Source organism: Rousettus aegyptiacus, unplaced genomic scaffold (genome assembly GCF_014176215.1).
Source record: "Rousettus aegyptiacus isolate mRouAeg1 unplaced genomic scaffold, mRouAeg1.p scaffold_m13_p_17, whole genome shotgun sequence".
Taxonomy (NCBI): Eukaryota; Metazoa; Chordata; class Mammalia; order Chiroptera; family Pteropodidae; genus Rousettus; species Rousettus aegyptiacus.
Window position 1 is genome coordinate 32,093,910 of NW_023416292.1, and position 16,184 is coordinate 32,110,093.

The following is a 16,184-nucleotide window of genomic DNA, read 5'->3' on the forward strand; positions in this document are numbered from 1 at the left end:
CTAAGGCAAATGCATCACTGAAGTGAGCCAGTTTTTGTTAATTAGAAAAGAAACACACATACACACACACCAAAAAGGTTTGTTAGAACCTTCTTGCAGGGCAGTCGGTGCCTTCACCAATTATATTTGCGTGACTCACTTGACTTGTCACAGAACAAAGAACATCGCCATCAGCTGAAAATGTTTAAAATAAAATACTATTAAGGGATAGTCTTACCCCTTTACAATATATGTTGTATATACTTTTGTCCATTTGTGGATTGCTTTTTAGCCTTGCTTATTTTTTATTTTTTAATTTTCATCAAACTCTTTTTTTTTAATGCCCACAGTACCTGGTATTCCGAGGTGGTCTCCCATCCAAGTACTAACCAGGCCCGACCCTGCTTAGCTTCTGAGATCAGACAAGATTGGGCACATTCAGGGTGGCATGGCCATAAACCACTTATTTTTTTTTATTAAAAAAAAAATTAGGGAGTAGGGCTATATATGTTTTAAATTTTTTATGAAGTCAAATATACAGCCACAACTTTTATTTAATTCTTTATCGAGTGTCAAAAGTCGTTTCTCATCTCGAATTTATAAAAGTTATTTACACATACTTTCTTTTGGTACTTTACTGTTTTCATTTTCTCACATTTAAAATTTTAATTATTCCAGAGTTTATTTGGTGGAGTGAGGTAACAATCTAATTTTCTTTCCGCTGCATGTGACTCACCAGTTGCACAAACATAACTTACTAAAAGTCTTAACACTTCTGCATGATTCGGACTGTCTTTATCACAGGCAGTTCCCACAGCAATTGTTTCAAAACTTTACAACGCTTTTTAGCCCCTATTAGCCACTTTTCCATCACTCTCAACAGACAACTTTACAAATAATAAAGTCTCCTTCAACTTTTGCCCCGACTCCTTTCTTCCTGTGCACCTAGACAGGACTTGGCAAGCATTTTCTGTAAAGGGATAAAGAACAAATATTTTAGACTTTGAAGAGGCAAATTTGAGGATATTATATAAGTATTTATATAAAAGGTTCACCAATGAAAAGAATGAAAAAAAATTTCTTTTTTAGGAATAACATTTTTTTAATTGGGGCTCAAATCTGTTGCAAATACTCATCCATTAAAACCATACTCCTTCCCAGGGCTATGCAAAAACAGGTCAGATTTGGCTCTTGACCTTTACCATCTTCCCTTAGGCCATTAAATAGAGAAGAATTTACTGGAGCAGCCCTTCCTTCCCCCCAAGGCCAGTTCCTTATCTCAGTTTTTCCCTGCTCTTCAGTGAAGTTAACCATAAATCTATTTAGCAGTTCTATTCCAATCCCAAACCGGCTTTTTGGACCATTCCTTTCAGTGATTAATTTGTGTATCTATATAATAAAAAGACAGGCTTTATAAGTCCAAGTAAAATATGAAAGTAATTTAAAATAGGTAGACAGTAGACAGTAATTCCTGTTTGAGTATAGTGTACTTACAATGAAAGGAAGTTATAAAGCACACCTTCTAGTAAATGCACACATTATGTGACAAATATAATATAAAATATAAAAACGATTAGAATCACTTGTTAGTTCAGAATTCAAAGACAATTTATCTGTTCATCACACTTACTTTCCTATTTTTATTCTCTTTTTCTTATTATTTATATCTACCTTTCCTGATGATGCATTATCTGGAGGATGGTGACTCATAATGCAAGAATGTGCTAGGTAGTTAGAAAAAGCCAACCTTTAACAATAAAACCCCATATATCCAAAGTCCGTACAAGGGATGTAGTGTTTGTGGTGTTAACTTTGCATTGACGTGTGGGAAGGCACTCCAGACCGTAAGCCAGGAGAACTGAGCTCAAAGCCCGATGCTAAAACTAACCTGGGATTCATTGTTCTCGACTGTTTAACAGATGACAGCTAATTTTCATTTTTTAGTTTGCATTTAAAATTTTTTTAGAAATAATTTCAGGCATACTGAAGAGTCATAAGTACAGCATAAAACATTTTTCCCTCAGCTCGTTGTGGTTCACTCAAATCTGAGACCCACGAAGCCAATTGAGATGAATTGTGAGCCTTTATTAGCTGGTCAGCGACTGACTCTCGATCACGCTGGGTTAGAGGAGATAAGTCCTGAGATTCCAAAAGAGGTAGCTTATAAAGCCTAGAACCACATCCTGGTTAACATAAAACAAGTAAGCAGATTACCACACCCTGGTTAAGCATATCTTTGAGCAGATTACCACACCCTGGTTAACATCAATCAAGTAAGCAGATTACAGAAGCAGAGTAAATCCTTAATGCTGGCTTACTAGAAAATTTTCCACCCTTAACAAGCTCATTTGAGAGCAAACAATGGATTTGATGCCCCATCATTCCTAAATATTTTCATGTACTTCCTACAAACAATGAGATTCTCCTAAATAACCACAGTGCAGCCATTGAAATCAGGAAATTAACATCTACACGTTACTTTATCTCAGATCCCATTCAAGTTTTACCAGTTGTTCCAGACACGTCCTTTGTATCAAAACAATTTTACCATTTTAATCGTTTTTAAGTGTACAGTTCAGTGGCATTAATACATTCACATTGTTGTGTAACCATCACCACCACCCATCTCCAGAACTCTATCTTTCCAGAATCAAACTCCATACCCATTAAACAATGGCTCTCCATTTTCTCCTTCCTCCAGCCCCTGGCAACCACCAATCTACTTTCTACGGCCATGAATTCGACTACTTTAGATACCTCGTGTGAGTAGAATCATATAAGAATTGGCCTTTTGTTTCTGGCTTATTTCATTCAGCATAATGTCTTGAAGTTTCATCCGTGCTGTTGCATATGTCAGAATTTCCTTTCATTTTCAGGCTGAATAATGTACCACATTTTGTTTATCCATTCATCAATCAACAGGCGCTTGAGGGCTCCCATGTCACCCACCCAATTCTGTTCTCCCACTGGCTGTCATCCTTACCCTGTCAGACTCTAAAACATTGCACTGGGCCTTCCTCATACACAGATGCCTTTCTCATCCACCTTGCATCTTGCTTCTTGGGCTCTGATTCTGTTGTAGCCGCCAGCCCCCAAAAGACACACGGACCACTGGAACTCAGTGAGTTAGAGGAAACACTCTTTATTCAGCCAGCTGGGTCTGTTAGGGGTATGCAGACCCCAAATTAAGCAGCCCCAAAATGTAAAGGTACAGGGTTTTTAAGCCCAAAATCCTATTCTTCATTCTGTCTAAAGACGAAAGGCTATCTTTCTTCTGTTTACAGGTCAGGTGTGTAAGCGGGGTTACAGAAGCAGAGAGCTTGTTTAGAATGTTATGTTCCTATGGGTAACAGCCTATGTTCCCATGGACATAGCCATGTTCCCATGGGCATAGCCAAGCAGTAATTTTCCTGCAAGTAATAAATTTCTAGCAGTCATTTTTCAGCCATTACAATTCCAGGGCCAGGCCCCCCCCCCTCCCCAGTGCCTGGCTCCCCTCCTCACCCGTGCTGACTGACGTCCCTTGCCGGCTATGCCAGCCCCACCCCATGTGGAAGTCCTCCTCTTCCTGCCGGTGTTGCGTGATAATCACCTGAGGCACACCCTCTTTACCCTGCTTCCCTCCTAAACTCTTTGATGGCTCACCTTCCTACGCGGAAGCCTTTCTCCTCACTCTGCACACATTTGGCACCGTGCACAAAGGTGACTCCTGTCTTCCTGGGGACAGCCTGCTCAGTCTCTGACTCCGCTCTCCGTCTCAGGCATGGACACGTACATTGCCAATTCCACTTAACAGCTTCTGGGCAGAATTGTTGGGGAAGCAAAAAAAGGGAAAGAAGAGCACAGTGACCATTTTGAATATTTATCAGGTGTAACAGACCATGCTGATTGCCTTTTCAATAACCATTCTTCCCGCATCTTTTGTTCCTTGCAGCCAAAAGAATTCTAACTGCTCAACTAACCTTATGGATACCTCTTCTCTCCGCAGACATTGTTTCTTTCTCAGAGGCTACAGCCTTTTCCCACGTTTCTTTTCCCCAATCCCTAAACCACAAAATTACCTGCGTTTCCACGTAAATCTGCGGCAGTGATATCCTTTCTCTTATCCGATATGTGTTCTCCATCCTATCTTCTTCCAGATTCTTAGAGTCTGCCTTATTAACAAGTTTCCTTTCTTTTCATGATTTTCAAACTCTGGATTATCATCAGTTCTTTCCTGGAAGCAGAAACATGATCAAGTCTCTCCCTCATAAACAAAATAAACCCTCGGAATTTGGATGACAAGTATAGGAAAACATGTAATATCTACAAATTGTTTGATCCAATAATTCCACTTGTAAAAATCACTATTAATTTATCAAATATTTATGAGCACCTATGTGCCCAGTACTGTGAATAAAATGGTAAGCAGAAATATATAATTTCTTCTTTAATGGAGCTTAATGAGAGAGACGAATATCAATCAGATAATCACACTAGTGAATGCATTATTACAAATTGAGACCTTAATGATAAAATGAAATGTTTTATACTTGTATTTGCTGGTCCTATGCCAAACTCTTTCCATGTGTTAATTTAACCATAAAAACTTATTACATGCTTTATAATGTTTATAGTTTTAATATGCCCACCACTATTATACCCATTAGCAGATAAAGAAACTGAGGCAGAGAGAGGTTAAATAACTTGTCCAAGGTCACATAGCCAATAAGTGTTAGATCTGACTCCTGCTCTTAACCATTATACTATCTCACTTCTCGTGAGTAACTATGAAGGAACAAACAGGGATCTAGGAGAAAGGAGCTCTCTGAGGAAGTACTGCTTGAGCTCGGATCCCAAGTTGGAGTAGGCATTAACTCTTCCAAGTGGGTGGTGAAGGCAGTGGCGATGGTAGAGGAAATAATCATTCCAGCTAAAGGACAGAATGTGCAAATGCCCTGAGGCAAGAGGGAGCATGGCACAGTGAAGAAATTGAAAGGCCAGTGTAGCTAGAACGTAGAAAACAACGGGAAAGCGGGTCATTATGTTGCTAGAGAGGTAGGTAGTCCCGGCCAGATGAAACAGGGTCTGATAGGCTCTTAAGGATTTTGTTTTCACCCTAAGAGTAAGGGAAAGATGTGGAGTTGAGGGTTGAGGTGTTGTGGTGCAATCAAATCGAAGACCCACGGAGCCAATTGAGATGAATTGGCGACTGACTCTCTACCATGCAGGGTTAGAGGAGATCAGTCTCGAGCTCCCAAAAGAGGCAGTTTATAAAGCCTTGAACCACTCTGGTTAACATAAAGCAAGCAGATTACAGAAGCAGAAGTTGGCCCTTAGCATATTTTTGAGCAGATTACCACACCCTGGTTAACATCAAACAAGCAAGCAGATTACAGAAGCAGAAGTTGGCCTTTAGCATATCTTTGAGCAGATTACCACACCCTGGTTAACATCAAACAAGCAAGCAGATTACAGAAGCAGAAGTTGGCCCACTTGAAAATTTTCCACCCTTAACAGAGGGAGCAGGGAACAGTTTCCCTTTGAATGGATTACTCTTACTGCAGTTTACTGCAGCGGATTGCTGGAGAGTCACAGTGTAGGCAGTGGCAAGTGTGGTGGTATCTTTAATGCCGTAATTTGATTTAGGGTGGTGACAGTGGCAATGGAGACAAATTAAGGGATTTGGAGAAATATTTAGAAAGTCAAATTGACAAGACCGGGTAATAGACTGGATATGAGGGGTAAGAAGTTGTAGGTTTCAAGGATGACCCCCTCCTATATCCAATCTGTCAATAAAATCAGTTAACTTATCTTCTAAATATCTGCCTTTTTAGTGTAAATAAGTGAGCAGTTACACCATTCTTTGAGACAGGGAATGTGGAAAAGAATGAGGAGGTTTGGGGAGAAGATTATTGAGTCTTGGATATGCTGAGTTTGAGGTGTGTTTGAAACATTCGAGTGGAGGTTGTTGAGGACCTCAGCAAAACCTGTTCTGTTGTCGCGTTGGGAGGGGAGGCCAGGCTGGAACGAGGAATGAGTGGATGCGAGGAAGTAGATGTTAGGGGGGAAAATGTTCCAGTAAGCCAGCATTAAGGATTTACTTCTGATTCTGTTAACTAGAGTGTGGTAATCTGCTCGAAGATATGCTAACGGCCAACTTCTGATTCTGTAATCCGTTTACTTGTTTTGATGTTAACCAGGGTGTGGTTCTAGGCTTTATAAACTGCCTCTTTTGGGAGCTCAGTGCTGATCTCCTCTGACCCTGTGTGGTAGGGAGTCATTCGCTGGCTGGCTAATAAAGGCTCACAATTCATCTCGATTGGCTCCGTGGATCTTAAATTTGAGCGAACCACAACATAGAGACCGTTAGAGAGACAAATATATTTGAAAAACAGGTTACTTGTTAATTTGCCTGTATTCATCATAGCAACAGACGTCAAACACAATCTATTTATCTGATAACTTATAGGAATCCCTCAAATTTATACATTAAAAATTTTTACAATGAGTATACTCATTGAATCAGCAATTCCATTTTTAGGAATATTCAGAAGAAATAATTATAGGCATGAAAAGAAGTATTCATCACAATGTTTATCACAGTACTGTTTATAATAGCAAAATACTGAAAACAACTGCATTGTGTAACAACAGCTAATACATTACAGTACACTCACATTATGAAATCTGTTTATTGTCTAAATTGGGATATATCTTACTGGTTGCAAGAATTAGAGAAAAGTGTGGGGAAGCACTTTGTGAATTGTAAACTGCTCTTCAAATATTGTATTTAATTACTGGAATTACCAGTGTGCCCCTGGAACGCCTTGGAAATATAGCAAAGCCAAGAGTTAGCAATTAGCATTCTGCCGTTTGGCTGTCTTTTCCTGGTAATAGTGGTTCTCAAACTCATGCACACCACATCACCCCCGGAAGTCGAAGTGCACTCTGCATGGCGTCATGAACTGCTGGGAAGCAAACTTTATTATTTTTCCTTTGATTTTGTTTTTATCTTAAGCCTTAGGGTTATATAATTTACAAATTTGCGATGGTATATCTCCTGTACTTTAATCCTGCTAATGAGTTGGGAAAAGCACCCTTACCAATCACACATACGTAGGAGTTATAGAGAGAGGTTCATGTGTTTTTGATTAGCTCTCTAAAGACAATCTTCAATCATAACTTAGACTTACTTAGCTAGTAAAGTATTCAAGAGCAAATTTAACTTGTTATTATGGCTTGTCATGCTGACTTTCAAAAGCGTCTGATCCTGATAGATTATCTATATAATGTGAGAAGTGTTAAGCATTCTTTGATATTATACACAAACCACACTAACATGCTTTTCATTAAGTAAAAGGGGTCATTTTTGATAGAAAGAATTTTAGATTGGCATGGTTAAGAGCTAAAAGATAAAGAGGATATTACGACCTTATCTTCGGCCCTCTTTAACACCATAAGGAACACAAACTGGAACACAGGTGAGTCTTGCTCAATTCTTTGAGACAATGGAGAGTTTTCCCCAATATGTAAATATACTCAAATAAATATATCTGAGTGCTTGTGTGTGAGATCAGTTAAAATGTTACACAAAAGACATTTCTGTTTTGTAAGAAGTAAGGCAGTACCCAACTATTATTAATTAGTATTTTGAGATAAGCTGTCGGGTCTGCCTTTCTGCCTTCTTCTTAATGCCAGTGAAGATTGTTCTTATCCCAGGGATGTACTTCTAGGGCTTCTCTAAATTTGCTTCTCCCCAGGTGATGCTTTTGTTCTCGTTGGCATCGGTGTTTGAGAATCCAGGGGACTGATCTATCTTCTGCCCAAAGAGACCATGATTTTTTGTGTTTGTCGTCCTTTCTGTGGTGTGGTACTGGACACACTTCTGGACAAAAATCTTGCCCTTTTTAACGTCACCCGTTTTTATTTCACTCTTTCAACATATATGTCCTGCTAAGTCCAAGGACATGCTAAGTCCAAGGCACACGTGTTCAGAGATGTAAACTTTAAATCACAGAATGTCATCTTTAGATGCCCTGGCCTCACCGACTCATGACTGCACGTATGACACATTAATAGAAATGCCCCTTATCTCTGTCGCAGCCCCGGGCATTTCTCTGCTGGTCCTCGTGAACTCTTTTTGCTCCTGCTGTTGACCATCGTGGCTCTGTCCCAGAGTTGCAGAACTGCCTTTGCAGATTTTCCTGCTATTTTTGGGCCACTGCCCTAGGGTCACCAACCTCCTGTGCTCGGTCGAGGGATTATGCTCTAATCATTGCTCACCTGTGTCCTTCTCGTGCTCTTTCTCTTTTCCGGACAACTAGAAAGTTCTTCCCCTCCTGGTTACCGGCAATTTCAGCGGAGTTTTCTCCATAGCAGAACTGCTAGGCACCTATTGAGAGCTCTCTCCTTTATTTCAGAACTGTGTTTTTCTCATAAGGCTTGGGCAAATGGGTCTGGGGTAAAAGATAACCTAGGTCAGGAGAATGGCTGGACACAGCCTCTACTGTACACGTTGCACAGTTCAGCCCCTGATTTCTCTTTTTGGGATTTTTCTCTGCAGTACCTTTGCTTCTCCCTCTAGTTCTGCCCCTTTCAGGAATCTCCGGATCTACTTTTACCTTCATTTGTTTACCATAGTCCAGGTACTATTAGCACTTAACAAATACTTAATTGTCAGACAACCTTGGGGTAGGTCACACTAGTAAGAAACGCCCTTTGATAACTGAGGAAACTGAGGCAAGTTAAGTTACCCCAAGTTGCACAGCTAGTTTGTGGCAGAACCAGGCTTAAAACCAGATGTTGGCTCCAGAGCGCAGATTCAGCCTCCAGGCTAGGCAGTCTCTCTGTCACAGATAAGTCATGTCATATCTCAGCCTCATGAATGAATTTACAGTCCTCCTGCAGGATTTCTAAGCTCCCACTGCAAATCGAGGATGTGGCTAGGTATGTGTTTTAGTGTCTCGAAGTATTCCATAACAGTTTAATTCCAGGTACTGCCTTCTCAGAGCACACAGTAAATTGCATGGCGGCAATTTCCTCCCCCTAAAATTATATAGTCTTTGAAAACAACAATTTTACACTAGATTTTAATAAATGCAAGCAGTAGCAGGCATTAAAAGGTTAAAAATTCAAAGCTTTTGGTTGAGAAATTAAGCCATTAACTTATTTTTTTTAAGTCAATTTGAAGAAAAGTATTTGCTCATTATATATACTCATACTTTTCACCACCTGCACAGATACGCCCTAGTCCAACCAACCATTATTGATTAATAGCCTAACTTGTCTTCCTTCTTCTACTCAGGCCCTCTACAAGTGCTTTATCCAAGAAAGCCACCATGTCTCTTTTTAACTTCGAGTCTTTGCTCAAAACTCATCCAAGACTTCCCATTTCACTCAGCATCTTAAAACTTGAGTGTGAATGCTCTTTGGGTACTCTAGTGGAGGAAAATTTTCCAAAGGGTACACAAGTATGTATGTATATATGTATAGATTTTTTTAATGCAGTGCTTATATCTATAAAAATGAGAAGTGGAATTGACGTAGGATCCTGTCTCTTCCTAGTAATGCTGTACACACTAATGTCTACATAAACTAATTGAAAAAAAAAAACAAACGACCAGCCATCTCATTAAAACATTACCAGTAATACTTTTCATGTTTAATATTTATTTAACAAAACATAACATTTTAAAATTATGTACCTTTAAAACGGATGCTGGTGGAGCCTCCAGCCAAGATAGTGGAGTAAGTAGGTGGATGCTGTGCTCACCTACTCTCATGACTACATCAAAATTACAACTGAAGTACAGAAGGATCATTGTTGAGAATCACCTGACGTCTAGCTGAACACAAGTCCCATAATGAAGGACATACAGAAGAGGCCACATCAAGACTGGTAAGAGGGGCGGAGATGTGGAACAAGCTGGTCCCACACCCGCAGGTGGTGGTGAGAAACTGGGAGGGACATCTCAGCTGTGGAGGTCCCCCGTGAGTAGTACCAGCCCCACAGCAGGGTCCCCAGCCCAGGGTTCCAGCGCTGAGAAGGTCCCATAACTTCAGGCTGTGAAAACCAGCAAAGATTGTGGCTAAGTGAGACAGAGAGCAGCTGGAGTAACAGGCTTCCTCTTAAAGGGCCGGCACATGGACTTACTTGCTTACAAACTCACTAGCTCTGAGCTCCAGTGCTGGGGCAGTAGCTCAAAAGGCATGAGGGACATACGGGGAGGAACTGAATTGTCTGACTTTAGGGCAAAGGCTGCAGGGGCAGGGTTCTCAAAGACAGAAGTGCCGGCAGAGCCATTGTTCCTTTGTTGAGCCCTCCCACCTCCAGCCTGCACACATAGGTGGGCACCATCGACCTGGTTAACACCATTCACTCTGCCCTGGTGATTCCAAGACCCCACCCCACCCAACTTATGGGCATACCCAAGCCCCTTCCAGTGTCTTTTCCATACAAATGACCTGTCTTGGCTCATGCTGCGGACTTTCCTAAAATCTGTCAAAGGTTCACAAACCACGAACAAGTAGTATCTGGCCTCAGTGTGCCCTATTCCTCTTGCTAAGCAGCTCCAAGCCTGGCACCAATGGCGGCCAGCCTCAGTTTTCAGCTTAGCCTATCCCATGCACCTCCAAGCCCAGCACAAGTGAGAACCATCTGCAGATCACTTTGTAGCTCATGCCGAGTGGCCCCCAGGCAGGGCACGGGCCGTGGCTGACTTGGCCTGTAACAGAGCTTCCCACCCTCGAGATTCCCCAGAACCAGCAAACCCTGTGGCCAACTTCAGACCACACTAGAACACCATCCAACCACCTCCACAAAATAACACACTTGGGTTGACTCAGTAGATACCAGAGCCCCACTAAAGCGAATCCTGCTCCATAGGGTCAGCCCCTGCATAACAGCTCCTCCACTGTAGTTAGAGCCAGTCTTCACCAATCAGCCTCCCACTGATTGACCAAGGTTCAGTTCCCTTCCACTGACGTGCCAACATCAATCAAGGATCAACTACAACAGGAGGAAACACACAACTTACACAAGGGACACACCTGGAGCACCCAGCTCTAGTGACCAGGGAGACTGCACCACTGGGCCTCACAGGACACCTACTACATAAGGCCGCTCTACCAAGACTGAGAGACATAGAAGCTTTACCTAATACATAGAAACAAACACAGGGGGGCGGCCAAAATGGTGAGGCAAAGCAACATGTCCCAAATGAAAGATCGGAAGAAAGCTCCAGAAAAAGAACTAAACAAAAGGGAGACAAGCAATCTACCAGATTTACAGCTCAAAACACTGGTTATAAGGATGCCCAGTGATCTCAGTGAGAACTTCAACAAAGAGATAGGAAACATAAAAATGGAGATAGAAAACATAAAAAAGAACCAGTCAGAAATAAAGAAAGCAATAACTGAAATGAAGAATACAGTAGAGGGAATCAACAGATTAGATGAAGCAGAGGACTGAATCAGCGATTTGGGAGATAAGGTAGCAGAAAACATCCAATCAGAGCAGCAAAAAGAAAAAAAAAAATCCAAAAATAAGGATAGTTTAAGGGGCCTCTGACACGACACCAAGTGAACCAAGTTCACATCATAGGGGTACCAGAAGAAAAGACAGAGTAAGGAATTGAAAACCTAATTGAAGAAATAATAATGGAAAACTTCTCTAACCTGGAGAAAGAAACAGACGTACAAGCCCAGGAAGCACAGAGTCTCAAAGATGAACCCAAAGAGGCCCACATCAAGACACATCATTGTTAAAATGCTAAAAGTTAAAGACAAAGAGAGAATCTTAAAAGCAGCAAGAGAAGGGCAGTTAGTTACCTACAAGGGAGCTCCCATTAGACTGTCAGATGGTTTCTCAACAGAAACTTTGCAGGCCAGAAAAGGACTGGCAGGAAAATTCAAAGTAATGAAAAGCAAGGACCTACAACCAAGATTACTCAGCAAAGCTAACGTTGTGGTGTGATCAAATCCAAGACCCACAGAGCCAACTGAGATGAATTGTGAGCCTTTATTAGCCGGCCGGCGACTGACTCTCTACCGCGCAGGGTTAGAAGAGATCAGCCCCGAGCTCCCAGAAGAGGCAGTTTATATAGTCACCAGCACATCCCTGAGCAGATCACCACACCCTGGTTAACAGTTGGCCATTAGCATATCCTTGATCAGATTACCCTGGTTAACAGCATCTCCTTGATCAGATTACCACACCCTGGTTAACAGAATCCTTGATCAGATTACCACACCCTGGTTAACAGAATCAGAAGTAAATACTTAATGCTGGCTTACTGGAAAATTGTCCACCCATAACATTATCAATCACAATTGAAGGACATAAAAAAGGCTTCTGTGACAAGAAAAAGCTAAAGGAGTTCATCACCACATTATAAGAAATGTTAAAGAGATTTAAGAAGAAAAAGATCAAAATATGAAAAAAATGGCATTTATATATCTAATAATTACTTTTAATATAAATGGATTAAATGTTCCAATCAAAAGATATAGTGTGGCTGAATGGATAAGAAAACAAGACCGTTGCACATGCTGCCTACAAGAGACTCACTCCAGATCTAAAGATGCACATAAACTGAAAGAAATGGAAAACATATTTAATGAAAATGGAAAAAAAAAATCTGGGGTAGCAACTCATACCAGACAAAACGGACTTCAAAGTAAAGGCTATAACAAGACACACAGAAGTACCCAGTAATTCATCTGAAAACATTAATTTGAAAAGACATTCATTCACATGTTCATTGCAGCATTATTTACAACAATCAAGGTACAGAAACAACCTAAGTGTCTATCAATAGATGAATGGATAAAGTAGTACATATATATATATAATGGGACATTACTCAGCCTTAAAAAAAAATGAAATCTTGCCATTTGTGGCAACATGGATTGACTAGAGGGTATTGAGTTAAGTGAGGCAGAAAAAGATAAACACCATATGATTTCACTTATATGTGGAATCTAAAAAACAAAATAAATGAACAAACAAAATAGAAACAAATTTATACAGAGAATATTTTGATGGCTGCCAGATAGGAGGATGAGGTAAGGAATTAAGAAGTACAAACTGACAGTTAGAAAATAGTCTGGGGCTGTAAAGTATAGCATAGTAAATATAGTCAATAATATTTTAACTATGTATTATGTCAGATGGGTACTAGATTTATCAGGGTGATCACTTTCTAAGTTATATGTCTAATCATTGTACACCTGAAACTAATATTACAAATCAACTGTAATTGAGACATAAAGTTATTTAAAAAATAATACAAAATGGATGTTGGTGTTTAAGCCACTTTGGTGTTTACTGTTCCATTGGATTTAAAAGTAATGTAACAGTTAATTTAAAAATGTGAGTTGTAAAATATCAGAAATTGAATGCTTGTTACTTATTTTATAGTCAACTTACAATGTTTAAGGGTAAGAAAACAGCTTTTTCGAAGTTCTTTTCAAGGACATAAAAGTTAAAATTGAAGACTATTTCTGTGTATAACCTGGCCCCCTAAATTTTCTTATGTCATGTACTACTTTTTCACTTGTTCAAGCCATTCCAGCCACACTGACTCCTTGGGGTTCCTCAAACAAGCCATGAATCTCTGTCTGCCTCAGAACCTTTGTACTTACTGTTTGTTCTGCTGCCTGGAACACTCTTCTACAAGAGAGCTACCAGGCTTGTTCACAAAGACCTTCCACAATCATCTCGAATCTCTTTTACGGTGCTTAGTATTTTTTTTTTTTAATAGCATATATTTATTTTCAATGTTCCTTCATTATTGTTGAACAAACTCAAAAAGAGTTTAGAGGCTTTGGCTAGAAATGATTTATTCAAGGGTTTTAAGCTTTGCAAACCAGAAACACAACTAGGTAAAAACCCAGAAGTGTTCTTAAGAGTTCTTATAGTAAAAAATACATATTTGAGGAAAATCAGTCCCGGGTTCCTAGCCCTAGGATTGGTCTAGGATGGTTATCAGTCGGATGTCAGGTGGTCCGAATTGGTGAGTCCAATCAAGAGGGTTATCGGAGGTCTGATGTTATGTCCAGGCATTGTTGCAGAACTGGAAAGTTCAAAAGTTTAAGTTCCCAGGCTAGTTAAAACAAAATAGAATAGTTTCCTCATACCACAACCCACTTGATTTCAGTAATTTAGAAGCTTGCCTACAGCGATTCCGTTTTATTTCTTCACTCTATTCATTAGATTGCAAACTCCTTGAAGGTAAGGATCTCCTTTGTTCTCCGCTGTAATCCTAAAGACTCTTAAACGTTAATGGCTACATACCAAGAGGTCAATATTTTTGAACGAATAAATGAAAAATGTTTCCATATGGCTTGTTTTAAGGATTTATAGCAGCAGCTTAAATAAGTTGCTTGGGAACACTGTCAGAAGAAAGCACTTCACGGCCCTAATTTTCAAACAGTCCACTGCCCTCCATAAAGTCCCTAGCGTACTTGTTTCTCAAATAAAGACCCCTCTCTGAAAGCTTCTATAACCAACATTGCTAAATCAGTTGTAATCCGACTCAAGCTAAGGCACTAAGAGGGACTCTTAGGACCTAATCTGGTTAGACGACTGCTTAGATGACTCCCTAAACTGACGCACATCAGACTCTAAGAGACTTTTCAACATCCACCAGCCCGCTCCCCCACTTCCTGATGCAGATTTGGGGTGTGGTCCTCCTATCTCGGCTTTGAAAAAGTTTCTCAGTTGATTGGTTTTCTGATAGGAAGCCACAACTGAAATATCAATCACTTTAAGCTAAAATTAGCTGTTAAAAAAGTTTCTTCTTCGCCCGGTCCTCTCAGCCGATTTCTGATATGGCCTATTAAAAACAAACAAACAAACAGAAAAAACCTCCGCTTTACTGTTCCACTCAAGAACAATCACCCAAAGGAACGCGGACGATTAAAGAACAGAGTCAGGAGGTCCGCACCTCGGGCCCCGGAGGCCCTGGCGTTCGACGGTGCAAATGAGGTTTCCGTGGAGACGCGCCTGCCTCTGGGGACGGCGCCGCCCTGGAGACGCTGGAGGTACAGGAACCAGCTCGAGCCTCTTCCCCGCTCTCCGCCCGCCACCGCCGCGACCGAGCTCACAACCACCCCTAGGCAAAGACAGTTCAACGTCAACGGCCTGAAGCCTTAAAGGGGAGCCCAGCCGCCGCGGTGCACGGCGCGCGAGGCCACGGGCCCGGAGGGGCGGCGAGCACCGTTCCGCGCCCGCGCCTGAAGTTCCCGCCTCCCCCGAGGACGTCCGTGCGTGCGTGCGCGCGCACGGCCCGCCCCGCTGCAACCGCGCGACGCGAGGGCGGGGGTGCCGCGTGCGCGCGCGCTCTCGTCCGTTCCTTCGTTTGCCTGCTCGCTCTCGGCGGCCGCTCTCGCTGCGGCTGCGGCTGGGGCTGGGGGCGGCGGCGGCGGCGGCGCGGGCGGCGGGCGGCTGGCGGCGCGGGGCGGTCCGGCGGGTTCAAAGAGGAAAACATGGCGGAAAACAAAGGCGGCGGCGAGGCTGAGGGCGGCGGTGGGGGCAGCGGCAGCGCGCCGGTAACTGCCGGGGCCGCCGGGCCCGCGGCGCAGGAGGCGGAGCCGCCTCTCGCTGCGGTGCTGGTGGAGGAGGAGGAGGAGGAAGGCGGCAGGGCCGGCGCGGAGGGCGGCGCGGCCGGGCCCGGCGACGGGGGGGTGGCCGCGGCCTCCTCGGGCTCGGCCCCGGCTGCTTCAGCCCCTGCGGCCTCAGTGGGCCCCGGAGTTCCCGGGGGGGCGATATCGACGCCGGCCCCAGCTCCAGCCTCGGCTCCCGCTCCTGGTCCCTCGGCGGGGCCACCTCTTGGACCTCCAGCCTCGCTCCTAGACACCTGCGCCGTGTGTCAGCAGAGCCTGCAGAGCCGGCGTGAGGCGGAGCCCAAGCTGCTGCCCTGTCTTCACTCCTTCTGCCTGCGCTGCCTGCCCGAGCCGGAGCGCCAGCTCAGCGTGCCCATCCCGGGGGGCAGCAACGGCGACATCCACCAAGGTGAGCGGGAGGCCCTGCCCGAGGTCTGGGCTGAAGGGGATCTGCGGGGCCGAGAGGGAGCTGGGGACCGAGGTACTCGGGCCCGGGGCTCCTTGACCTGCGAGATTCCGAGGAGTCTGAGAGGTGAAAGGCCCCTGGGACAGTTTGCAGAGGAGCTGGACCGCGGGAGATAATGTGGAGGGTGAAGGGAGGGGTGCAGACTGCCGGA

The 16,184-nt window shown here is 43.0% G+C and overlaps 2 protein-coding genes and 2 pseudogenes across 3 annotated transcripts in view; 1 reads left to right on the forward strand and 3 right to left on the reverse strand.

The window, feature by feature from the left end:
* Window positions 1–320: 320 nt before the first annotated feature.
* LOC118613020 lies at window positions 321–439 on the reverse strand (annotated as a pseudogene).
* Window positions 440–5,008: 4,569 nt separating this feature from the next.
* On the reverse strand, window positions 5,009–8,335 carry LOC118612936 (annotated as a pseudogene).
* A 92-nt stretch (window positions 8,336–8,427) lies between these two features.
* Window positions 8,428–15,452, reverse strand: LOC118612937. Its single transcript, XM_036235190.1, has 3 exons — window positions 15,433–15,452; window positions 14,910–15,371; window positions 8,428–10,024 (listed from the first exon to the last, which is right to left on the reverse strand). Exons 1-3 carry the CDS (start codon window positions 15,450–15,452, stop codon window positions 9,757–9,759), a joined length of 750 nt encoding a protein of 249 aa, XP_036091083.1. The 3' UTR covers window positions 8,428–9,756.
* The window catches only part of TRIM33 (tripartite motif containing 33), an 84,307-nt gene continuing 83,487 nt past the window's right edge, over window positions 15,365–16,184 (forward strand). For both annotated transcript variants that reach the window (XM_036235060.1, XM_036235061.1), the window contains exon 1: window positions 15,365–15,976. In XM_036235060.1, coding sequence (XP_036090953.1) covers window positions 15,451–15,976 — 526 coding nt within the window. In that variant the 5' untranslated portion in view covers window positions 15,365–15,450. The remainder of the gene's footprint in view (window positions 15,977–16,184) is intronic.